Genomic DNA, 27,792 nt, shown 5'->3' on the forward strand with positions numbered 1-27,792 from the left:
TTTTTCAACTACCTTCTTCGTCTGCTTCTAAATTATTTTCTGTTACTTGGCTGTGGTAATATAAGCGACACCATTGGTTTATTTTCAATGACCCAATAAAAAGGTTGCACAAGGTGGTTGTGATGGGGAGATACAGTTGTTTAACCTTTTCTACCTCTAGTGTTTTACTCTAATACAAGCATAGTCGCTAGTTTTGTAGTAAAGTACACAATTTGTAAATAAATTTTGCGGTCTTTAATTTGCACCTACATTTCATTGCAAAATTGCAATTTTACACAGACGTGAGTCAGCTACTTATTTAGAATATAATAGAAGCTTATCTACAGTATACTACAATACTACATTGTCATCTGTACATATGTCATGAATCACTTACATATCTATTAGGGTGGGTCGATTTTGGACATTTTTTTTCTGATGCCAAAGCGGGGATCTGCACTCAATTTATATAGATATAATACTTCTGGATGATTAAAAATTTATCCTAAGTCTTAAAACCGCTGACGACCAGACATTCAATTGTATAGCTATTTGTAAATGGGAGTAAAAAATTTATTGAATCAGAACTATGGCTTCATGGTGCTCCCTGGAAATGCCTTGAGGAGCTGAGTCAGGAACTTTTGTCCGTTTCAAAAAATCTCGTTCCTAGCCTGAGAAAATCTAAAAAACCTCTACAAATTGGACAATTCTCAATAAACCTTAAAAAATTTTAGTTTTTTAGTGATTTCTAAGGCTAGGAATGAGATATTTTGAAACAGACAAAAATTCCTGATTCAGCTCCTCAAGGCCTTTCCAGGGAGCACCATGAAGCCATAGTTCTAATTCAGAAAAAATTTTGAATGTCGTCTTTGCATACTAATAAGTAATGAATTATATTTTTAAGTGGTCGTGTTCTAAAACTCAATTTTTTAAAATTCTTTTTCGGTCAGAAATGTTTTTAAGGTTAATTTTATCTGTTGCATATCCCCGCTTTGTCTAATTCCAATATGAACCCACCCTAATATCTATGTCTTCATTACTCATCATAAAATCTTACTAAGGTTCAACCAAACAAGGATGATAACATCAACAAAAGCGAAGCTGTGAAACGGTAGGAACTTTAACACTTAATGAGTGTCGGAACTGAATAAGCAGAAAATAGATATACATACATACATGCCTGAACAAAATTGTGGTTAAATTTGTTGCATGTTTCAACATAAACATGTTTGAAATATACGGACATTCTGGTAACATTTATAGAGTTGCTACGCTTTCTAAATCGTACCTAACTACTACAGAAATCAAACTGCCAAGTTTGAAATTGATAAGCCAATTCTAACATGACTAAATTAACAAAAAGTGCTAACCGTTCCGGACGACGAACCGACCAATTCAGTTCAAATAACCATTTCTTCTTCATTTCAGATTTTAAAAATATATACTGAACAACATTAGATGTTTCACCCTCCATTATGGAGGGCATACATCCTAAGTTTATCCTCTCTAAAAGGTTTCAGGACAATCCATTATTTTTCTTACATTATCACTTATCAAATCCAGGAAGGGAGTTGGACATTGGGCTTTTTATTACACTAGTCCTTAAAGTTTGATTACAATGTTTTCGTATTCGTTAACTTCACAACTGAATTTTTGATTGGCTGGCGCTTTAAGTTTAGTGTCCAATTATTTCAACCACTAATTGGTATCTAATGAAGCAGTAAATTTGTGTATCATTATAGGGGATGTAGATTAATTTATCGACCTTTGTCTTATCCCTTAGATCCCTAACCTTGCTGTTTTCGGGAAGGTATCGGGTTTGAGTCCAATCCACACTGCGTCATAATAGAGAAGTTAAAAAAGATACCTACTGTTGTTATGTCTAGCACGTGACACTTTTGCATTCATTACAAGCGGCTGAAGCCTTTGGATTCCCTAAAATATGTCTTGAAATAGAAGGAGAATTCAACACGAATAAAAATATTAGACATTTGTAATGTTGTAAATACTAAATATAATGGATAATTGTTGCAAAGGTTTCCTGTGCACGCAGCCGTTGAGCAGCTGAATCTTGACAGCTTAGAACAGTTGCTGACGCCAGCTTCGGATGCAAAGTTCCATTTTGGCAGGAAAAGATCAAAACTACTAAAAATATTAATTTTGTCCCGGAAAAGTTATAACTCAAATTGAAAGAATAGTTATGTCAGAGAGCTTTCCGCGTCTTTATTTAAAATTTGTGTCTGTAACACGATACTATACATGATTTTTTAATATGGAATCATGGATGAGAACCGGTTCTAATCCAGCGGATATCAATCGGTTTCGAAGCCATACTGGAATAATTTATACATTTTCCAAGGTAATCAAAAGCTTGATCTAAAAGTTTGTATTCTTTGACAGGAAGATTAATGGAACTGAAATCAGCGTTTTACACCAGGTACTATTTATTTAATTTTTGGTCACTTGTTAGTGGCATAGCCCCTAGCCTATAGTTGCTACAGCACAATAGAGTGGTATATCGTACATTTTTGTTTTTTAAAAATCGAGACCCTTTAATCGAAGTAGGCTGAGATACCACTCTTTCACCCTTCAAATAGCTTAAAACCCGCCCTGGATCAACACTAAACTTCCTGAAAACTATATAAAAAAACGTTCGGTTAAGTCGTTTATGACATATTAGTTTGTAAATAGACAGATGGGTTAAAAGCCACATTAGGCTAGTGAATTGGTAGTTTAAAAATCTAACTCAACGGTTTTCCTCAAAGTTCCTTGATGACCATTAAACCCTACCTTACCCCTCCCATATTTTAAAAAAGGTTCGGTTAGGTTATATTGGGTACTGCAGGTGAAGACTTCCAGGGGACCAGGGAAACAACTATCCCCTCTATCCTTATTTTCAATAGGGGAAGGGGGTTCAACGCTCGACAGGAACTTTGTGGGAAAACACCACTTATTCTACGTTGTTGTATCTTTCAACTTTTAATACTTTAAAAGATAATTATATAAAGTTAGAAACAATTAGTTTCATATTTTCAAATTTGCCCAAACAAGAATTTCTGATAGGATAGGGAGGGGTCATTGGGCTGTTCATTACACTAGTCCCCAAAGTTTTATAATGTTTTCTTATTCGTTGGCTTAACAACTTTGGGGACTTTTATTGATTCTTTAATTGGTTGGTTTACTAAGTAGAGTGTCCAGACGTTTCAACCACTAATTATAATCTACAAAAAGGGTAAATTTATGTGTCATCATTAGGGATGTACATCAATTTATCGGTCATTGTCTTATTACTTTAAATCCCCGATTATTTTTCAAACAAGAATTTCTGAAAATAACTTTTAATAAAGTTTTATATAAGTTAATACCTAAATTTAAATTAATTAATTCAATACATTATTACTTGGATGTTACACCAGATTTTCATGCACTCTAATAAAGTGATACTCGCAGCTGGCTAAAATAACGATACCCACCACCTACCATGTTTACCCCATCTTCTCCCCTCCTACTGGATGAACAGACTGACCAATAAATGAGATACATTGTAGCAATCTAAATTGACTTGTAATTTTTCCCTGTCAATATATCCACATATTCTAAATCCATTTATAAGTTGTACCTAAAGAATGTATCTATGTGGTAAACGTGTTTACAAACTAAATTAGATCAAAATTAAGATAGAACCATCATAACAGTTAATAAAGTTTTATGTAAGTTATACTGAAAGAATTTATCCATTAAACGTGATTGACAAACTATAGACAACAAGAACGATCATAATGATTAAACTCCAGCCGACATAACATTAAAGTTGGCTGTTCCATAGCGGGGAAGATGCCCATATCAAGTCAAGATTTTTATAGTGCCCAGCCCATAACAAATGTCGTCATATACAATAAAAATGACCAATGATAGGCTAATAAAGAGACTAAATTACCAATAGCAGGCCAGTATACAATTAAATTGACTAATAGTAGGCCAGTATGACATCATTATTTTATAGGCGCTATAAAAAACAGCCTTGTCAATAACATGAAAGTATATGTATATTGGATGCTTTTCCTCCAATTCTATGGGGGGATAATCAAAGTGATCTTTAATATTCTAAAACTAGAGTTGGCTCGATATAACTATCTCACTATTGGCTAGTACATATCTATTTATCTATTTCAATTTTCCTCCCTCGCCATTACTATCTAAAAGAAAGAAGTAAATATTTAATATTTTCAATGATTTAAAAAAGATTTCTTCAATTATATTTTTATTTACATTACCATCACCAAAGGGTTAATATGATTAAAATTTTAGTTTTAATATTTGAACACTACGGAAGTGTCGCCACAATCGAATTCTTTTAAAACAGAGTTTTCTTAGATTTTCTATATTATGAACGTATATTTTTTGTTTATTTATTCAAGATTAAATACTTCAATGTAATTCAAATATCGACATGGATTTAAAAACTTTATTCATTTTATAAACAAATAGAATAAAGGTCTTATCGCTTTGGTCAATGAGAGTTTAATGAGGATTTTTGGAGCACTATGAGTTTTAAACATTTATTCCTTGGAAAACTTGAGCTCATTTATAGACATGTATTTCCTATATAGATCTGACATGGATCTTGAAGCAATAAAGCAGGCTGTTTTGTAAATGTTAAAAATTGGAAGAATCTATTAAATAAAAGTTATCGCAAATATACTTAGTAAATAAGCATTAAAAAATTCGCTTTTAATAACGTTTGTTTGATGTCCACATCAATTATGAGGGAATTCACCCCTCCCCCTGAATAGGGCTAAAAAATTTGCCGTTTTGTAATTTACAGATATACCAACAGTCCACGGAAATATAGTAGCTGCGCTACTAACAAATATTTTATCATTAATTTTAGACAAAAATGTTTCATGTTAAATATTTTGCTAAAGATACAAAAGAAATTAGGAAAATAATATTATTAAATATTAACGTACATGTACTTTCATAAAAAAAGAATGAAAACTAAAATTTCCATATTTTAGTTTTTGTCTAGTAAATAAATTATAGGAGAAAAGTTCCATTTTGCATTTTCCCTTATTGCATAAGTATAGATAAATAGTCCAAACACCTCCCTGCTCGAAGTGACGGAGACCCTTTTCGTCTGCTTTTTGTTCTGTTGTAGGGACTCGACTGTTATATTTTCGACGCTTTTGGCTGATTTCAAAGACAAAGATACAAAATCGGGACAGGGTTTTATTGTTTGATGCTCATTTTAAGTTGGGTTTAGAAAAGGTTAGGAGAACTTCTCCTTATTTATTCCAAATAACTTGTCATAGACGTCCAAGGGTGGGGTAACGGGTCGTTTACCCCCCAAATAAAAATTTCAAAAAAATTTGATTACCCCCCCTTCCCCTCAAACCTTTAAAAACCCCTCATTTTACCCCCCTCAAAAGCAAAAGCCTGGACGTCCCTGGGTAGGGTTACAGTGCTCCACATACAGTTTTAACTTAAAGTGCTTTTCATATTTCTATCCCTCTGAAATATTAATAAGTCATACAATGTGAATTTGTTAAAAAGTTGTTTTTTTATAAATCTACACACAACAAATATAACTAACAATAGTATTAATTTTGAAGAAAAAAAACAATATCTGAAAGTTAAAGTCATCGTTTTGATTAAACTATTATCTAATGTGAAAATCATTTAAGTAATTGAAATTAAAAAAAACAATTTGTCAAAACTACATTTAACTTAATTTGACAATGGTGTAATTTGCTGGTACTCTGTTATAAGTTTATTTTTAGTATAATTTTACGACGCTAGGTAGCTCTTTACGTTTGTATAATATAATAATAAACTGTTTGTACTGATGTTATGATATCATTGATTTCTTTAATCTTGATCTTCTACATTGTTCTTACCTTTTTTTAAAAAAAATTACATGGTTATTTTAAAATTAAGTATAAAACTATAAAAAATAATCTTCGTAGTGGCGCTTGCAATTGCTTTATTTTTGTGCTATGTGTTTAGCAATAAAACTAGAACTAAATTATTAGCACTTTAAACCTCAAAATATAAAATGCTACAGAACTTGCAACGTGTTTTATTTTTAGGCATGTGCCACAAAGATGGTTGGCAAGGGATTTGAAGAATCCGCGGTGGCTGAAATAGTCAGGGTGGTCATCGAACTTGGCCATCCACACTCGGATAAAGATCAGGTACTTGATTGGTTGGTTCAAAACTTTTCGTCCAATAATTGTATTTAACAAACGGGGTGATAGTTAAGGAAGAGAATATTTTCTATATGTTCTTTTTACACTAATATCAATTATGGTAAAAAGATGATATTTATTTACAATTATATCAATATTTATTTATATTTTTTATGATGTAACATTAGCTTTAAAAGAAATTACCTAAACAATGTATAATAGAATGGTTAGGTTAATAAATACATTTGAAACTTGATATTATGAAAGGGGCATCCTTAAATAAACTTATCAATATACATAGATGTATAACCCAGGCAACTACCTGGATCTAGTGTTGTGGACCTTTTTCCTCTGCTGGCAAATTGCTATCTGCTCTTTTGTAGAGGCTTGACTTTGTTAATATTTAAGCTATATAAGCTATTGGCTGATATTTAAGACCCAATTGAAAGCCGGCACCGTTTAGGGTCCACGGGTTGGTTGAGACATACAGTTGTTTAAACTCTTCCTCTTCTATTGTATTACTCTTATCATCTTTTTTTTGCAACCTTTTAACATTCACTATAATTGGTCTATTTATTGCAAAGCTAAAATCGCCAAGTTCAAAAGCTGTTTTGGAGATTAATTTTTTGTTACATACAAACAAACTTAGTTTTAAATAAAATTCCATATTAATAGGATTTTTAATGGCTATAAATTAAAGATCAAACTATAAAGAATACCTATTTTTTCAATGAAGGAATTATTTAACAAGGATGACAACACCCATAAAGCAAAGCTCTAAAATTTAAACTCCTGTATAGTGTCTGAATTTAATAAGCAGAACATTAATTTGTAAAACTAAACAAAATTGCATAAATACAGGACGCAGTAAAAGTACATGTTTTAAATGGACGTCCGGACTTTCTGATAACAATTATATAGTTGATACGCTTTCTGTTATATATAGGATGCATAGGACAATTCTATCAAGTTTAAATCATCGAAAAGAGCTAACCGTTACAGACCTACGAACCGACTACGGAATGACCGACTATAATTATAGAAAAGCTTTGCTTTTAAATGTACCTGTATACTCCATTTTATTTAAATATTTGTTCTGATGATTTTGTTTTCAGATAGGACAGACTCCGTTATTCTATGCAGTTAGCCATTACATTGGGGAGAAATTGGTGCCAATTCTTCTAAGAGGAGGTATTATATAATTTGTTACCAACAACCAAATTAATTCGATAAAAAAATCACGAAACTTTAACGTGATTTTCAGTTGTCGTTGAGGAGCAACACATATTAAAATTAACAACATATTTATCTTCCCCCCAAATTTTATTTTAGATTTATTTCACTTGTTGGCTATACCTTACGCCTGAATTTTATTTTATTTAGATATTTAAATACGAAAAACTTTAAACTTTTCAAGCTATATTACACCAGTTCCCAAAGTCTTATAATAACGTTTTCTTATTGGTGGCTTAACAACCGTAAACACTTTTATTTAATTTTGAATGGTTGGTTCATTTAGTTCAGTGTCTAAATGTTTCAACCTCTAATTGTAATCTACAGAAGGGGTGGGTTATTTTGTGATTCGTTATTGTTGATGCACATCAATTTATTAGCCATTGTCTTATTCCTAAGTAATAATCGTAATTGCATAATAAGTCTAACAAATTTGCATTACCTATTTGTATGAAGAATCCAACTGAATTCTAATATTAGCTTTTTCTTGAATTTGATTCTATTTCTACCCGCATAGTGTAAGATGGGATTCATACGAATTTTAATTTTACATCATGTATTATATAAATAAAATTATAAAGAAATTGATTTTTAGTAGCTCTAAGATACTCTATAAGTATTACTGTCTGTTTGTCTGTTTGTAAGGGGTTGTCGAATTTTATTTTCAGAACTGGATATAATTAACTTCCCGTCATTCCACATCAATTAGTCAAAAAATATAATTTTATTTTTTTTTCATTTAGATGTAGTACCTAGTAGGACTAGGCTAATGTACCAATTTTCAAAAATCTAGCTCAACATTTAGACCATTTTGCTCATTGTTTAAGTTCAGATGGCATTACGCCCCCCCCTCCTTATTTATTAACTAACATTATACTCCAGTTACCTATCCCTTCACCACTATATTATATTTTCTCTACTTTGTCAGCCGCATGCTGTTTAGGTGCGAACCCTAATGTGCAGAGAGAGGGGGATGAATGGTCTCCCCTATTCATAGCTGCTATGCTGGGCAAATCTAAGATTGCTAATATTTTACTACAGGTAAAAATATTTATTTCCAGTATGGTTTCGATACCGCTAAATATCCGCTGTATTAGAACCGGTTCTAAGCCATACTGAAAAAAAAACATGCATAGCATCGTACTACAGCCAAATTTCCACAAATATTATAATGTACAATCATCTCGGGGATAATAGAAACTGGTTTTAATCTTATAATTAAACATTATTACATCAGCGGAAAGTAAGGTTTTTTTTGTCTGTAGCCACAAATTTTGATAACTACTCAACCAATTGAGATTTCAATTTAAGTGAAGCTTCACATAGGTCCCCGAATGTATTTAGGCTATTCTTTTTTTTAGATTAAAACCTTTTTAGAGATTTATGCCATTTTTATGGCAAGCCGATAGTTATTCATAATGTATTATATTGAATTTCTATCCATCTGGAGCCAAAAAAGTTTTTTTTTAATTTTTACAATGAAGCCTATTACATAAATAGCAAGACGGGGTAAAAATTGCATTATCTGACACATTTTTTAGTCTGGAGCAGATCCTACTTTAGAGGATTCTGAAGGGAGAACAGCTGAGGATGTTGCTAGAGAGTACAGACATTATTCTACAGCTGATATTATAGCTAGGTAACTATCTATCTATCTGGATGTCTATCTATCTATCTAACAGCACAGCTGATTATGTTGCCAGGGAGTACAGGCATTATTCTACAGCTGATATTATAGCTAGGTAACTATCTATCTATCTGTATGTATATCTATCTAACTAAAAGAACAGCTGACGATGTTGCCAGAGAGTACAGACATTATTCTACAGCTGATATTAAAGCTAGGTAACTATCTATCTATATGTATGTCTTTCCATCCATCTAACTATTCATTTATCATATCATTTGTAGATCTAACATACTATATAGCAATCTATTCATATACATCATTTTGGCTCAGTAATACACTTGTCATAAATATATTTGTCATAAATACATTTGTCATAAAGATACACTTGTCATAAAAGGTACACTTGTCATAAATACATTTGTCATAAAGGTACATTTATCATAAAGGTACTTTTGTCATAAAGGTACATTTGTCATAAAGGGACATTTGTCATAAAGGTACATTTGTCATAAAATACTTTTGTCATAAAGGTACGTTTGCAATAAATTACATTTATCATAAAGGTACGTTTGCCATAAATTACATTTATCATAAAACCATTTGTCATAAAGTTACATTTGTCATGAAAATATTTGTCATGGGTACCAGTATAAAACTTTGGGTAACAGTACAAAACTTTGGGTACCATAATTTATGACAAACGTACCTTTATGACAAATGTATTTATGACAAATGTTTTTATATCTTTATAATTAATTAATAAAACTTAAATTTCTAATTATTTTGTAGCCCCCGAAGAAAATATCGTCCTGAATTTCCTGGAGAATGGACAGAGTTGCTGCAAGCAAGCTTGAAAGATGATTGTTTAATACTCTGGGATGAACATATTGATTGGAGGGGGAAGGTAATATTTCCATGTTTGTTAAAATGCTAAAGCAGTGGCATGTCTGTGTGCAAAAAGATATGTTTTACTTCGAAGGTGGTAAGAGGAGGGACTGCTAAAAGTTAAAGTTAAATCAATAAACAAAATTACAATTTTACTTATATTATTATTATTAAAAAGTATCTTTGCTACTAAAAATCCTATTAAACTTATATTTAAACTTGAATGAAACAAAAAACAACATGCAATTCAATTGTTTGGTTTTCTATCTTTAGAATTTAAAAAAAAACTTTTTTTTTCAGTTTTAACTGGTTAGAAACTAGTATTGAATCAGAAATAGTATCAGAAATAAATTAATTATTTATAACAATTTGCTATAAAAAGAAAACATGAAATCTATAACGGAGTAAATGAACTAAAAATACAACATTGATATATTGTTACTTGAAGGTAAACCTCTAGTGGCACTGAGTATGGGGGGGAGGGGGGAAGCACACTCTCCACTTTAATTTTTTTTAAAAAGAACGTGTCTAAAAAATCCTCCACTGGACCTGTAAAAAGCTTCAATGTAAAGGAAACCGTATCGTTACAGCAGTTGGTTAGATCTTAAGCTAAAGGCATACACACAGACATTCTGTTACTTTATATAAGAACTAGTGGCTACGCCTCCAGTGGTCTCTAAGAGCACATTTTATTTTTTTTGAATAGAAATTTTTTTGAGGGGTCGTTTTTTCTTGGGGCAATTTTCTTGTGATGGTAGTGGTACCCACCCCCCCCCCCCCCCAAATAATTATAGACCCTTTAGGGTCCTTGAGAAACTACATTGTAAAGGAGACCATATCGGTTCTGTGTTTAGCATGATTTTTCGGTGTTCACAGACAAATAGACACTATACATCATGTTACTTTTATATAAGGATTTCATATATTTAGGATGGACTAACACTGTTACATGTTGCCGCCTGGACAGGGAATCTAAACCTTTTTAGAACATTCTGTAATGATATGAAGGTAAATATAAATATAATTAGGGAATTTAAACCTTTTTAAGAATATAATTAGGGAATCTAAACCTTTTTAGAGCATTCTGTAATGATATGAAGGTAAATATAAATATAATTAGGGAATCTAAACCTTTTTAGAACATTCTGTAATGATATGAAGGTAAATATAAATATAATTAGGGAATCTAAACCTTTTTAGAACATTCTGTAATGATATGAAGGTAAATATAAATATAATTATGGAATCTAAACCTTTTTAGAACATTCTGTTATCATATGAAGGTAAATATAAATATAATTATGGAATCTAAACCTTTTTATAACATTTTGTAATGATATGGAGGTAAATATAAATATAATGGAATCTAAACCTTTTTAGAACATTCTGTAATGATATGAAGGTAAATCTATAATACAAAGTAGAACGATTTTTTTGGGGGGTGAAGGGATTGGAAAAAAATCCCCCCATTTTTTTGTTTTTTGGGAAGTTATTTCTGTCATAAAACTACTGGCAGCACCAGAAGTACTTAATTTTTTTTTCTCAATTACCTCTTGGGGCAAAGCCCCTAGAGGCTAGGGGCGAAGCCGCTAGTATAAATATAATTAGGGAATCTAAACCTTTTTAGAACATTCTGTTATCATATGAAGGTAAATAAAAAATAATTAGACATACAGTTATACTAATTACAGAGTAAATTTCCTATTTAGATTAATCCCACCTGACATTGATGGACAAACGGACAAAGTTATTTATAAACTAGGTGTTCCATGATTGTAAAAGACTAATAAGAAATAGAGAAAAAAACAAAACCTTCATATTTAATAGTTTTATCATATGTCTAATCATAACGGGGAGCTGCAGGGCTTATAATTGCAGTGACCTGAGCCTACGGGGCTACCTAGAACCAAAAGTAACCTAACCTAACCTAAAGTAATAAACAATCAAACGAGAAACTACGACTATTTTAAAATTAAAGTGGATAGCTTAACAGGATATTTTGTATAAAGGCGTTCTTATATCAAATGCTATCATAAACTCAAAATGTCATTAAATAACCACAAGTACAATGCATTTATCATTACTTGGATCTTACACCAGAATTTCATGTTCTTCTAGTGGGCTAAAGCAACGATCCCCCCCCCCCCCCCCTTTACCCCAACTCCTCCCCTCCTACAGGATAAACGAACTAACCAATAAATAACAACGTAAATAACAAACTAAATTTATGACAATTTTTCCCTGTCATAATAGCCACATATATCAAATGTTATTCTAATATAAAACTGTTATTAATTAACCCAATATACTTTCAGGGATACATTATTACTTGGATCTTACATCAGATTTTCAAGTTCTTCAGCGGGCTAAAACAACGATCACCGCCAACCCTCCCTTACCCTATCACATCCCCTTCTACTGGATGAACGAACTGACCAATTAACGAGATCCCTGTTAGCAAGCTAAATTGACGATAATTTATCACTTGTCATAATATCCATTTAACAGTATATTTTGTATAAAAGCACTTTTATGTCATAGGCCTCTTTAATATCGAATTGTCATTAATTAACCCTTTTAACACTTTTTTTAGAGTACATGAAAATCTTGTGTAAGATCCAAGTAATAATACATCCATTGCTTTCAGGGTCGTAAGCTGTTGCCACTGTCCACAACCGCTGGCTTGACACCTTTGTCATTCGCCATAATTAACGGACAAACGGCAATTGTAGAGGAGTATTTCCAACACAGGGTGGCCAAGAAATCTATCTATCTACAGTCCGATATTATCAAGGTAGATGTTTTTATTTGATTAAAATTATTGATGGAAATTTTTGGACAAGGCTGATATGTACAAACCAATCGATATTTTAAAAACTTTTTAAGGCAGCGAATAATATTAAAGAATTATAAATCTTTGAGATTATTTGTATCCTAGTATATGAAGTAATAAGATTTTGTTATCTGTAGCTTAAGATTTCAATATCTTCTGAACCAAATTCTGACACTATACAAATGTTAATGTCCGTTTGTCCTACCGTTTCAGTGCTTCGCTTTTATGGATGTTGTCATCCTTGTATTAATATTAATTATCTATTTCTAGGCAACAAAAGACACAATTCCTCATCTGCTATTCCAATATTGTCCCCTAGTACATCCAAAATGTTTATTAAAAAGGTAATATAAAATCTTAGAGTTTGTTTGGTTGTCTATTATGCATGTATGGTTTATTTAAGGATTTCAAAACATAATTGCTTAAAATTTGATATTTTAAAAATATTTCATTAGTTAATTTATAAACACAAAATATATATTTGAATCTATTGGTCGTCTAGTACTCATATTCTAATTAGAAAATGTGTTTTGTGGCTAACCTCTTAAAGGGTGTGCCAAAAAAATGCGGACATTTTTTAAATTGAAATTGCGCGGCTTGTGTTAAGAAAAATACTCGCATACCGTTAGAACCGCTAAGAAGTCTGTTTTTAGAAAATATAAAAACAATTCCTGTGCTATGTTTAGTTTAGGAGCTACGTGTTAAAATGTCCCAACTGACTTAAAACTTGATTTGCGAGTAAATTTTGGGACATTTTGTAGCACAGGAATCGTTCTTATATTTCAAAATAATACAGTTAATAGCGGTTCTAACGGTATGCGTAAAATTTTTCTACTATTAACACAAGCCGCGCAATTTGAAATTAAAAATGTAGGCATCTCGTTTTGCAAAAATCTTCACTAATTTTTAGTTATATTTTAAAATTTACTCGCAAGTCAAGTTTTACATCAGTAGGGACATTTTAACGCGTAGCTATACGTAGCAGAGGAATCGTTCTTATATTTCCAAAAAAAGACTTCTTAGCGGTTCTAACGGTATGCGTAACATTTTTCTATTATTAACACAAGCCGCGCAATTTCAATTTTAAAAATGTCCGCATTTTTTTGCTACCAGAACATAACTTAAACCAACAACAGGACCAGTAGGTTTATTAAAGACAGCGTAAAGTGCCTCCAAAAAAATGACGTCAAACTATAAAATTGACCAATCAAAGCCCAGTATTAATTTTATCATTGGTCAACTACAGTGTTGTATACTGGCCTCTCATATTGGTCAATTTTATTGTATGGCGACATTTTTTGGTGGCACTTTATGCAGTCTCGGTTTATTATAATAGGTAGTTTGTCTGTATTGATGTTTGTTAATAAGTTTTATTATCTTGTAGTGGTTAATTGGTAGCCCTGCAGAGTTAAGGCCCCCCACAGGGATTAGCCATTGAAATAAATACCCCACTCGATATGTTCAATTTATTTCAAATTGGAGGTTTAGCAGTGTAAAAGCACCACTTTTTTTCTAGAAATGATGAATGTTAAACAAATCATTGATATTTGAGAGTATTCATGATTTTTATGTTAGCCACAAAAAATATATAAAAAATGTATATACTATTTATTCATCATAAAATTTTCATATATTTGCTTCATTTCTAGGTTTTCTTTCAATTATGAGATAGAATTCTAGCTAAATTGTATGTCTGTACTAGATTCTGCTATAAAATCTGATTTCATATAAAGCCATACGAATAAAATAATTTATATCTTTCGAACCAAGATTAATTTTCAAAAATTATGGGATCAATTATGAATGTCACTATAGACTTCAAGATTAAAAAGAAATTAATGTTTTTATGAAGCAAACCTTTTTTAAAGCGAAGCTTTTCTATAATTAAGGCTGGTCCGTCCGTCAATCCGTCCTTCAGTCTGTCTGTCCGTCAGTCCGTAACGGTTAGCTTTTTTCGTTAATTTAGGCAGGTTAGAATTGTCCTATCGATTTCAAACTTTGCATGGTGATTTCTTTAGCGTAGCAACTCTATAATAATTTGCAGAATGTCTGTACGTCCAATTTAAACATGTTGATTTTTTTACATTTAAAACAACAAATTTTTATGTGATCTAATAATCCGATTAACCTGAGTTTTGGTATATTGATTCCTGGGACAACAAAGTACAATATTATAAGCAAAGCAACTCTATAATCAAGTCCTAAAAGTGTAAGTATGTCCTGAACCCCATAAACATTATCCTGTATCAAGAAGTTTTTCAACAAATTTACTCACAATTCATTTATATTCTGATTATTCAGTTCTGACACTCTACTCAAGTGGTAATGTTGTAATTGTAATTGTAATTTATTTACTGTGCAATAACTGCTCGCCTCGTTTTATTGCACTGTACCATTACAGGCCTAATTGACCATTAGCATCACGTTAACAAAATATGGCCCTACTTATATTAGAAATAGTGTACATATTTAATAGTAAAAATTTTAATAATAAACTTAGCCTTATTAATCACAATATTCATTTGTCCTAGCGTTTCAGAGCGTGTTGTCATCCTTGTTTTTTTTTCAGAAAAGACCTAACATCGGGATTGGTAAATTTACAAGATTTGAAAGGAAATACTCCGTTACTTCAATGTGCCATTAGAAATAGCAGAGACACATTAAGGTAAACAAAATATTAAAGATTTCTGGATCATGGATTCCTTGAACTAGTAGGTACAATGTTATAAACAAAGCATATACTTATAATAAAGTAACAGGATCTGTGTGTGTCTATGTATGTGTCTGTACAGAAAGTTAGCGCTAACCGCTGAACCGATCGGGTTCTCCTTAACAGGGTAGATTCTCATATGTCCTGGGAAGGTTTTTAACTATTTTGGGGGAGGGTACTACCACCCTCCCAAAAGAAATGACAAAAAAATTGAAAATTTTCTTAAAATCTGGGAGACTTCAACGTCAAATAAGGTGGTATCGTACATAAAAAATTAACTTTAACAAACAAAAACATTTAAAGTGACACTAGAGGCCTCTAGGGGCGTAGCCGCTAGTAATTATAATAATGTAACAGGATTTGTGTATGTCTATGTGTGTGTCTGTACAAAGAGTGAGCGCTAACCGCTGAACTGATATCGTTTTCCTTAAATGTAGCTATAGCTTTACTATATGGCGCCAGAATCGTACAAGGTTGTCGAAACTTTTTCTTTTAAGAACTAAAATTTGGGGGTTGTCTTCCACAACCCTCCCCCCCCCCCCCACACCCACACCAACCTTAACGGACCAGGCCTCCAATTATATCTTTTGTGTATATCAAAGTTTTAAAATGTTTTTAATGTTTCCTAGTCTTTCAGATTTGTTGTAAAGCTGGGTTTTTATGGTAAATTTCATTCTTGCTTGATAACAAATTTTCTATTTAGGCGTCTGTTAGGAAGCAAGGCGGCAAATGAGAGATCCCTTTTTGATCTTTCCATTCAAAACCAATATGGAAAAAATGTTCTTCATTACTTAGGTACAGTTTTTTTCTGTATTATTGTTTATTGTTCTTTTTTATCTATGGTGTAGCTTGCTGTTTGGAAGAGAAAAATATTTACATCATATTTCGTTTATTGTAGAATCTGTATTTAATCGATCCACTGATTGCAAGAATTACTATTTTACATCCTTTAGGTTTCTTTACAGGGAAAAGCAAATAACTACTGACGTCAGAAACTTTACGACATTTTATTACATTTTCCTAAGTGCTTAGTTGACACCGCTTATGACCCCTGCAATTGCTGTAGAATATACGAGGGGCTTATTATGAAAAAAATGTAGTAAATTTAGCTTGCTTTCACTTTATTGGAAAACATAAAAATCTGTTGTCAGATCCAAGTAATAAGGCACCTATTTATTTCATTAGGTTAGGTTTTGTTTATAACTTGATACGGGGTAAAAAACATAATTGATATCAAGGAAGGGGGAGGGTTTGAAAATGGCCAGACTGCTTTAAAAGGATTTACATAAAAAGTGTAAAAAAAACATCGCAATATGACGTCAAAAAATTTAAAGGTTGTAAATCATGATGATACTTTTTTATTACATCATGTGAATTTGCAGCAGATTAATTTTTACTTGAAAATTTTAAATGTCATATATGTGAATCTATCTATCTATCTATCTATCTATCTATCTATCTATCTATTTATCTATCTATCTATCTATCTATCTATCTATCTATCTATCTATCTATCTATCTATCTATCTATCTATCTATCTATCTATCTATCTATCTATCTATCTATCTATCTATCTATCTATCTATCTATCTATCTATCTATCTATCTATCTATCTATCTATCTATCTATCTATCTATCTATCTATCTATCTATCTATCTATCTATCTATCTATCTATCTATCTATCTATCTATCTATCTATCTATCTATCTATCTATCTATCTATCTATCTATCTATCTATCTATCTATCTATCTATCTATCTATCTATCTATCTATCTATCTATCTATCTATCTATCTATCTATCTATCTATCTATCTATCTATCTATCTATCTATCTATCTATCTATCTATCTATCTATCTATCTATCTATCTATCTATCTATCTATCTATCTATCTATCTATCTATCTATCTATCTATCTATCTATCAATCTATCTATCTATCTATCTATCTATCTATCTATCTATCTATCTATCTATCTATCTATCTATCTATCTATCTATCTATCTATCTATCTATCTATCTATCTATCTATCTATCTATCTATCTATCTATCTATCTATCTATCTATCTATCTATCTATCTATCTATCTATCTATCTATCTATCTATCTATCTATCTATCTATCTATCTATCTATCTATCTATCTATCTATCTATCTATCTATCTATCTATCTATCTATCTATCTATCTATCTATCTATCTATCTATCTATCTATCTATCTATCTATCTATCTATCTATCTATCTATCTATCTATCTATCTATCTATCTATCTATCTATCTATCTATCTATCTATCTATCTATCTATCTATCTATCTATCTATCTATCTATCTATCTATCTATCTATCTATCTATCTATCTATCTATCTATCTATCTATCTATCTATCTATCTATCTATCTATCTATCTATCTATCTATCTATCTATCTATCTATCTATCTATCTATCTATCTATCTATCTATCTATCTATCTATCTATCTATCTATCTATCTATCTATCTATCTATCTATCTATCTATCTATCTATCTATCTATCTATATATCTATCTATCTATCTATCTATCTATCTATCTAATAAGAATAATAATAATAAGAACTTTTATTCAATAGGATTTGGTGGCTGTAGACCTTGTCGAAACTGTGGTCGTTGTTGATGTTGTCGTACCTCTATCTATCTATCTATCTATCTATCTATCTATCTATCTATCTATCTATCTATCTATCTATCTATCTATCTATCTATCTATCTATCTATCTATCTATCTATCTATCTATCTATCTATCTATCTATCTATCTATCTATCTATCTATCTATCTATCTATCTATCTATCTATCTATCTATCTATCTATCTATCTATCTATCTATCTATCTATCTATCTATCTATCTATCTATCTATCTATCTATCTATCTATCTATCTATCTATCTATCTATCTATCTATCTATCTATCTATCTATCTATCTATCTATCTATCTATCTATCTATCTATCTAGTGATAAACCAAGACCGACACAACATCAACCTGGTGCTGAACCTGCTTGACCGCTCCATAAGTTCGGTCAACCTACTGAATGCTCAGGCGTGTTTAGAAAATTTTAAAATCTTTAATAAGAACCGGTTCTCAACCATACGAAAAAACTATGTCTAGCATCGTATTATATCCAGCTTTCTACGAATATAGAAATGTACAATCATAAGATTAAAACCAGATTTTTTAGCCCGTACCTTCGGCACCTCGGGGCTAAAAATACTGGTTTTAAGCTTATAATTGTAAATTCTATATCCGCGGAAAGCTGTTTATAATACGATGCGAGAAATAACTATACTAGTATACTTTTTCTTTACCTTAACTTTTTAAATTAATTTTCATGTTTTCTTCATTTCAAAGCTAGTGGATACGCCCCTAGTGTTCTAATGGGGAACTTGAGCCAAGGAGGAGAAGAAAAGCTTTACTCTCAATTTAAATACACTTATTAAAAGCGAAGCTTTTCTATAATTAGGGTCGGTCCGTCCGTACGTACGTCCGTAACAGATAGCTTTTTTTGTTAATTTTGGCATGTTAGAATTGTCCTATCGATTTCAAATTTTGCATGGTGATTCCTTTAATAGTTAGGTACGATTTAGAAAGTGTAGCAACTCTATAATCATCACCAAAATGTCCGTACGACCATTTTATACATGTTGATTTTTTTACTTTTTTAACAACAAATTTTTATGTGATCTAATCATCCGATTGATCTGTTTTTTTGTATATTGGTTCCTGGGATAACAAAGTATAATGTAATAAGCGAAGCAACTCTATAATCAAGTCCTAAACATGTAAGTGTGTCCATAAACATTATCCTGAATCAAGCTGTTTTCCAACAAATTTACTTACAATTTTGCTTTGACTCTTATAAATTTATATTATGATTATTCAGTTCTGACACTATACAAGTGTTAATGTCCGTTTGTCCTATCGTTTCAGTGCTTCGCTTTTATGGATGTTGTCATCCTTGTTTAAGTAAAACTAATATTTTGGTTTAGGGTAATAATTCAGGCGATGAATAATGGAGAATGAAGGTACCCTATCCCAAAATAGTTAAGAATCATCACTGGACCTTTAAAGAAACCATATCGGTTCAGCGAATCATCAGACAAACTTTTAAGATTTGATTTAAACTTATTTTCTTCGAATTTTATAAACACAAAAATGTACACAGGACGTCAGTGATATGAGTCCGTTGTTATACTGTATAAAGCAGGAATGGATGTACAATATACGTGGATATTAGGACAGGGGGGAAAATTGTCATCAATTTAGCTTGCTAACAAGGAACTCGTTTAATGGTCAGTTCGTTCATCCAGTAAGTGGGGAAGGGATGAGGTAAAGGGGGTAGAAGAGGGGAATCGTAATTTTAGCCCGTGGCAAGTTCCACTTTATTACTAGAGAACATGAAAATCTGGTGTAAGATCCAAGTAATAATATATCCATTTAAAACAGGGATACAATGATATAGCAGCTACCATTCTTAAACATCCAGTAGCCAAGGTAAGCAGTACGCAGGGACAGCAGTACGGAATTTAGGATATACGTGGATATATTGACAGGAGGGGAACATTTGTCGTCAATTTAGCATGTATATTATAATATACATGCTATTTATTGGTCAGTGGATGATAAAATGATGTACAACTCCAATTGAGAATTACGTGGGGATCTAAAGGGATAAGACAGTAACGGATTAAACATACACAATTGATGTACATTACCAATGAAAGCACATAAAATTACCCTTCAGAAGATTACGATAAGTGGTTCAAACGTTTGCACGATCAACTTAATGAACCAAACCAATCAATATTTAATAAACGTAGTTAATCGTCTGTCTGTCTGTCCGTCTGTCCGTCTGAAGCTTAAGATCTCGGTAACCGCTGAACCGAATAAGTTCTACTCTTCAGGGAATATACCTACTGGCTACTAATTTATATAGTAGCTGCAGAACTTATTATCAATGAAATAAATGTCAATAGCCTCTCAGTCTTCACAATAAGGATGTTTTATTGTTTAGTTAACAATAAAGAGGTTCAAATTCAGTAAACAACAAAAACACTAAAAAATAATTGGATCTTCTGCAGTTCACGGTAAAGTATTGCTGTTAACGAATATTGCCAAAAATCTATTAATTTTAAATTCTAGCTGCCAACAGGCTGAACGTATAGATCATACCCGCACACCATTTTAAGCGCTATAAGAAGGCCTACAAATAATCTGGAATAGCCAAGATCCAATGATGCACAGGGAAAGCTTCACTGAAGAAAAAACGAGTAAAATAGGCATTTTTCGCGCATTTCTCTGCACTGCGAGACAATTATGCATTATTGATTTATGGCTATTTCAGATTATTTGTATGCCTTCTTATGCCGCTTAATACATTGTGCGGGCATGATCTGTACGTTCAGCCGTTTGGCAGCTAGCAGCCTTTAAAATTCATAGATTTTTGGCAATATTCGTTACCAGCAATATTTTACCGTGAGTTGCAGTAAATCCAAATAATTTATTAACGACAATTGTCGAATTCCTTTCCTAAAAAATAATATAATTGTGCGACTAACTCTTGTTTTTCTAAAAGATCACCACAATATGAAATGTTAATCAGGTATCTGAAGGGATAAGACAATGACCAATATATTGATGTACATCCCCAATGATTAAGCACAAATTTACCCCTTCTGTAAATTAGTGGTTGAAACGATTGGACACTCATTTTATTGAACCAACCAATAAAAATTCAACAAAAGTCCCCCAAGGTGTTAAGTCAACGAATAAGAAAACTTTGGGGATTAGTGAAAAAAACAGCCCAATGTTCCATCCATCCCTCAATAATATTAAAGATTAAATCTATTTTTACTTGTTATCTACTTGTCGGATGACGCAAATCTACAGATTTTTTGTTGGAGTTTTACTATTAAATAAAATAAAGCATCAAAAATATTTATTTCTACAATATTTGTACAATACACAATATCTATCAAGTGCGCAGTAAAATGAAAATAAGGAAAGGGACCTAGGGCTGTTCATTACACTAGTCCCAAAAAAACAACTTTGGGGACTTTTATAATTGGATTTTAATTGGTTGGCTCTAAAGCTGAGTGATCAAACGTTTCAACCAATAATTGTATTCTAAAGAAGGCATAATTTTGTATCATCATTAGGGGTGTACAACTACATAAATTTATTGGCCATTGTTTTATCCCTGTAGATCTTTGGCGCAATATAATGAAACTGAGATAATAGGCCTTATCCTGTAAAATTTCTTATACTCGCTTAGAAGTTATGGCTTCCTAAGTCTTTTTAGTAGCGAAGCTACTCTATAATTTGAAATGTCCGTCTGTCCGTATGTCCGTATGTCCGTAAGTCCGTATGTCCGTATGTCCGTCTTAGTTTGGGGGAAACGTGATTTTCTCGGCTCCTATAAATGATAAAAAGCTGAAATTTTTTGACAACATTCCCATTATTAAAGAGCACAATTAACTATAAAACATCAATGGCAGTAGGACCTCTTTTTAGCAGGTTTTAGGCTATTTTTGTATTTTTCACATTTTTCTCCATATCTTTGGTGTTTATGGTCCGATTTCCAAAATTTTTTCAGTTATAGTATCAAAATAAAATTTCCTGTCGTTTTAAGAAAACGACTATGACGGTCAGACTGCCTTTAAGCAGGTTTTAGGCTATTTTTGTATTTTTACATTTTTCTCCGTAACTTTGGTATTTACGGCCCGATTTCCAAAGTTTTTCAGTTATAGATATCAAAATTAAATTTCCTGTCGTTTCAAGAAAACATCAATGGCGGTCAGACTGCCTTTTTGCAGGTTTTTGGCTATTTTAATATTTTCCACATTTTTCCTCATATCTTTGGTGTTTATGGTCCGTTTTTTTTTATTTTTGTAGTTAAAAATATCAAAATTAAATTTCCCGTTATTTTGAGCATCCAGTATGTAATTTACTTTGACCGTTAGTCTGTTAGTCAAATTAAAAACAAATGTTGAAAAGGTTTCGTGATTTTTTCCTAATATACATGCTTTTGACAACTAATATCTAAATTCTTATTTAATTGTTTGTGCCTCGCTACTTATGGATGTTGTCATCCTTGTTTCTTTAAAGATTTTTAAAAATAAATTAAATATTGAAAAAATGAGGTTGTTTATCGATCGCGTATTATTTTAAATCAAGAAGGTTACGTTTTCCATGAAAGAAGGGTACAATAGGCTGTTTATTACACTAGTCCCCAAAGTTTAAAATAACGTGTTCTTATTTCTTGCCTTAACAACTTTAGGGACTTATTCAATTTTGGATAGTTGGTTCATTAAGTTGTGTTTCCAAACATTGCAACCTCTAATTGTAATCTACAGAAGGGGTATTCATCATCGGAGATGTACATCAATTTATCTGTCATTGTCTTATCCCTTTAGATCTCTGTTTATTTTAAATAAATTATTTTTACAGGAACTGATAAATCTTGAGGCCAAGGACAAATGCGGTAAGACAATTATGCACCACGTGGCAGAAAGAGGAATTCTCGCTCTCTGGGAGATCATCGCTGATAGGAAAGGATTTGAAGCCAACGTTGATTATGTAAATTGTCAGATTTGCATCTCAGTCTTAGGCCACAAAACAGTAAAGTAGAATTGAACTGGGAAATTTATTTAGAAATTTTAATCATCTAATGTTTTTTGTGAAAATGAGCTTTAGAAAATATGATATCATAAGAAAGTAATAGGATCTCTATCTGTGTGTATGTCTGTGTGTTGTGTACCAAAGGATTTCGATAACCACTGAACCTATATGGCCTTCCCCTATAGAGTAGCTTCTCATAGGTTCTGGGAAGATTTATAACCTTTCTGGGTTAGGGTACCCCCAAATTTTGCTCAAACTTTTTATTTTACAAACTACAATTGAAAATGGCGAGGTCGACTCCCTTCCCCTCTTCAAGCACACCTAGCGGCCTCTAGGGGCGTAGCTGCTAGTTTCAGGATATAGAAGATATTAAGTAAGGCTAAACTATGAAAACAGAAGTCAAATAACAGTAATAAAATCTTTCTAATTTAGCAAATAGGAATGCAAAAACTTTCGCCTAAATTTTTTAATACAACCAAAATAAAAGAAAACCCATAAAATTATATTGCTTTGTTTAAGTCAAATTGACATATTAAGAATAAGTTTGAAGTGTCACACAGACATTTGCATGAATTAACTAATTTTATATCATATTTGAAGAGGAAAAGAAAATCATATTTTCCTGTTTCTTAGTAGTACAAAGATTTATATGATTATGATTTAGGTACTTTTCCTCAAAGTATATTTTTGAGTACTGAAACCATTTCCAATCCCTTTTTTCAAAACAAATTGAAAATAAGCAGGGGCCGTTTTTTAGCTTTTCGTTTTTTTGTTTGACACTTAAAGTTTGGCCAAATTGAGTGATTTTTAAATAAGAAGGTTTCAGTTTAAATAGGCACATTGTGGTTAAGCAATATTTAGTAAATAAAGGCTTAAAAACCTTAAAATTCAGACCGGATATTGATGACCTAGCTGTTGACAATGAGGGTAACACCGCTCTGATGTCAGCTGTTGCTGCCAACCAATCAGATTTGTTCTTCAAATGGCTCAAGTCAGTCAAGGAGCCTAAAAAGATGGACTATTTGTTGACACTCCAGAATGAGTCTGGACTTAATCTGTTTATGCTTGTGATCAAACATATGCCTGATATGGTTATAGAAAAGTTTATAGACACCTTTGATTTAAGCGTTTGTATTGACCAAAAGGACAAGAGTCGTCTGACCTCACTGCTGCATTTGTGCTCTGCTGAAAAATGGGTCTCCATGAAACATTTGCTGAATAACAACAAGATTGATGATGTGATTATAGATGTTCATCCCACTGATAAATTTGGCCATTCTTGTCTAGTGCATGTTCTTATGGCTAAAGCCACTGCTGATAGAAATCACCAAACTTTCAAAATGAAAAATGATCTACCCAAGACAAATCTTCACCAAAGGGAATCTGAAAAGTTATGGTCTATAGTTCAGCTATTGCTAAAGAAAGAGAGGGACCAACATGGGACAAATCAAACCACAGGAAAGGAAGGAGGAATCAAGTGTATCAAAGAACAAATGGAGGCAAACAGAAAGATCCGACCTCCAGTTCCTGATGAAGTTGTCAAAGAATTCTCCAGTTTGTATAATGTTGTATTTAAGGCTAAGAAGAAGCCAGCCCCTCCTCCAGAAAAGCCTATTGAAAAGCCAAATGCTCCAGAAATTTCCAGCTTCCAGCAGAGAATTAATGAAATATACAAAAATTCCCAAAATAAAAAGGTTGATGACGCAACAAATGAAAGTCTAAAGCTAAAAGGCTCTGATAAACCTAAAGAGAAGGAGAAGATCAGCTTTGATGATATTGAATTTGATGATTCTGATCTTGTAACCGTACCCAAACCGGAAGCAGCAAAAATTGTAGATGTCAAAGAGACTCCTGTTATTATAGAAGAGGCTAAAACCGAAGCAGAGCCCAGTGTTGAGGAACTCAGAGCTATGTGGAGAACTAAGAAAAAGGAACTGCACCTTATAAACAAGCCATTACTAAGAGTATATCTTCTTTATATAAAAGTAACAGGATGTCTATCTGTTGACGGTCTGTGTTTCAGTCAGTACTGAAATATATTTGTAATCACTGGCCGATGGTTCTCCATTACAATTTAAATTCTTATAAATCCTGGGAAGGTTTACCACCAATTTTCCAAAATAAATCACCCCTAAAAAAATTACTAACCCGCAATTTTCTTATATCTTTCTTTATTTTCAATACTAAAATTGTAAATGGGGGAAAGTTTTCAATAAATCCCCCAGTCCCACGCATATAAAGTGCCCCTAGAGGCTTTTAAAGCGTAACCGCTAGTTGATTTACAAAAAACAATCACAATCCTATTGAAATTTAGTTGCAGAAACTTTAAATCTTACCCTTGAATAGCCAGAATTGTTTTTAAGTTTGATGTATTTTTAATGTAATTTAACTGCCAAAAGAATCTTGCTTATTTGAAATGTGCTGTTTTGAAGGTTGACCCCGAGCCCAAAAAGATTGATACATTCAGTTCTAATGATTTCTTTGAAAGCATTCTAAAGAAGGAAAAGATCACGTTTTATTAAACGTGCAAAAATTTTAAAAATATATATATATTTTTAGAGTATAGACAGCATTAGTATAATAAAATAAAATATGCTTTCCTTTAAATTTCAAAAGTAAATTTTTTTTTGGAGGATTAGAATTGAAAGTTTATTATTTTATTATTTGTATTCTATTTTAAACGACCATTAACAGAAAGTACAAAAGTACCTATTTGAGCACAAAGTAAATTTGATTGTTCATTCTTTCAAGTAAGGTTAGGGTAGGTTAAATTGGGTACTGGGTAGCCCTGCAGAATTAGAGACCTTCGCAGGGTTATGCATGGGGAAAAAAACACCCCTTATTTTCTATATATTCGAATAAGATGGGGGGTTGGATTTCAGTGTTCGACAGGCACTTTAAGGGAAACACCATTGATTTTTTATAAAACACAAATTATTTTTAATCTGCCACCCCACTGCTGAGAAAGTGATCTGACCAGGCTGAAAAGAAGGTCGATGAGAAACCAGTTGATGTAGATGTAGATATGACTGGAGAGGATAAAGAGTTGGCGGAGGCTATGAATGAAGAGATTGCCTGGGCTATGCAACAGAAACACGAGGCTCAAGTCGCAGCGGGTAATTTATAGAAAAATGTAAAACCAGCTGCCAAATTATCCACGGTAGATTTATCTTAGTAGGGTGAAAGTATCATCCCTAAATATATATGTAAAAAGGGCCTATAATAAGTTTAAAATTAAGGAGAATCATATTAGTTAAGGAGCTAACTAAGTTTCATACTGTGATGAACAGAAAAAAAACATTCTGTTTCTTTTATAAGGAAAGTAGATATTAGATACTTTATTAGACAAATATAAAAAAAGATTTAAAGTGTTAAAGTTTGTTTTAAGCCTCAAATTTAAACCAGTTTGATTAGGGTTGTATTAGTTTTTTTGCCCCCCATTTAATACAGAGCCCCTAAGTGCTATGGGCGCAGCCGCTAGTTTTAGAATTGGAAAAGGTTCAATTCACTCAAGCTTCCAGGATGCGGCAGCATGACAAATATCAGATTATCATGTACTTTTCTTAAGTGAAACTTGTAGCGTGCTAAAATAACGATCCCCCCTCTACCCTATCACCACACCTCCTAATAGATGAACACGTATATTCTACATCCATTTTAGGAGTGGTCCCAGACGTTAAACCTGTGATAAAACCAGCTGAGAAGAAGAAAGAGGATTGCATAGAATCTTTGCTCGCTTCCATTACATCAAAAACAGGTAGGTATCATTTAGTTACAAGCAGCTACACCCCCCCCCCCTTTGATGCCTTCAGGAGCATTTAAGAAAAAGAGAGGAGGGGAAGGGGAAGTTAACCCTCCACTTTCAATTTAAACTGGAACGGGGAGTGTTTTTTTTAGGAAAATTTCGCTGGACCTATAATTTGCAAAGGAGAACTATGTCAGTCCTAAGCTGCTGACAGGAACACATACAAACATGTTCCTGTCAGCAGCTTAGGACTGATACACATTATCTTACTTGTATATAAGGATTGGGTATATCTTTCTCTTAATCTAACAATTGAGAACTAAATGAATCTTACCAAGTTATATTGTTTTAGATAGCAACAAAGCCAAAGAAACCCCCAAGGACAATGACAGACAAGCTAAGAAAGACAAAGTAACCAGCGACGCCCTAAACTTTCTCAAAATGCTGAACCAGCCCAAAAGACAGCTATCAGAGGAAGAGAAAAAGGCCCAGGAGGAGAAAGAAATAATGGAGCTGGAGTCAGCTATTAATGAGGAAATTAGGTGGGCACTGGAGGAAAAGAAACGGCTGGAGGGGGAGCGAGAAAAACGGGTGTCAGGTAAAATATTTTCTCGTATTCATTCGAATCCGGTGGATAGGAACCGGTTTTCATCCAAACGAAAAAAACTATGTCTAGCATCGTATTATATCCAGCTTTTACGAATATAAAAATGTACAATCATAAGATTAAAACCAGTTTTTAAGCCGGTGTCTTCGGCACCTCGGGGCTAAAAAAACTGGTTTTAATCTTATAATTGTACATTCTAAATCCGCGGAAAGCTGTTTATAATACGATACGAGAAATAACTATTACAAACTTAGACAAGTGCTCTAGTCCCCTAAGTTCTATAATAACGTTTTCTTATTCGTTGGCTTAACAACT

The 27,792-nt window shown here is 32.4% G+C and overlaps 1 protein-coding gene across 1 annotated transcript in view; it reads left to right on the plus strand.

The window, feature by feature from the left end:
- The first annotated feature begins 1,405 nt into the window (after window positions 1-1,405).
- The window catches only part of LOC145321586 (uncharacterized), a 41,380-nt gene continuing 14,993 nt past the window's right edge, over window positions 1,406-27,792 (plus strand). Inside the window, exons 1-22 of the mRNA XM_080163059.1 lie at window positions 1,406-1,492; window positions 2,016-2,105; window positions 2,377-2,416; window positions 6,069-6,173; window positions 7,283-7,358; window positions 8,344-8,441; window positions 8,942-9,039; window positions 9,820-9,934; window positions 10,846-10,923; window positions 12,563-12,709; window positions 13,019-13,092; window positions 15,318-15,413; window positions 16,162-16,253; window positions 18,462-18,547; window positions 19,671-19,709; window positions 19,949-19,999; window positions 22,955-23,053; window positions 24,016-25,089; window positions 25,558-25,624; window positions 26,104-26,241; window positions 26,787-26,882; window positions 27,223-27,468. Of these exons, the coding sequence (XP_080019185.1) occupies window positions 1,455-1,492; window positions 2,016-2,105; window positions 2,377-2,416; window positions 6,069-6,173; window positions 7,283-7,358; window positions 8,344-8,441; window positions 8,942-9,039; window positions 9,820-9,934; window positions 10,846-10,923; window positions 12,563-12,709; window positions 13,019-13,092; window positions 15,318-15,413; window positions 16,162-16,253; window positions 18,462-18,547; window positions 19,671-19,709; window positions 19,949-19,999; window positions 22,955-23,053; window positions 24,016-25,089; window positions 25,558-25,624; window positions 26,104-26,241; window positions 26,787-26,882; window positions 27,223-27,468 (3,043 nt within the window). The 5' untranslated portion in view covers window positions 1,406-1,454. The remainder of the gene's footprint in view (window positions 1,493-2,015; window positions 2,106-2,376; window positions 2,417-6,068; window positions 6,174-7,282; window positions 7,359-8,343; window positions 8,442-8,941; window positions 9,040-9,819; window positions 9,935-10,845; window positions 10,924-12,562; window positions 12,710-13,018; window positions 13,093-15,317; window positions 15,414-16,161; window positions 16,254-18,461; window positions 18,548-19,670; window positions 19,710-19,948; window positions 20,000-22,954; window positions 23,054-24,015; window positions 25,090-25,557; window positions 25,625-26,103; window positions 26,242-26,786; window positions 26,883-27,222; window positions 27,469-27,792) is intronic.

The sequence above is a fragment of the Acartia tonsa genome, chromosome 1 (assembly GCF_053477335.1).
Source record: "Acartia tonsa isolate MP-2025a chromosome 1, ASM5347733v1, whole genome shotgun sequence".
NCBI lineage: Eukaryota > Metazoa > Arthropoda > Copepoda > Calanoida > Acartiidae > Acartia > Acartia tonsa.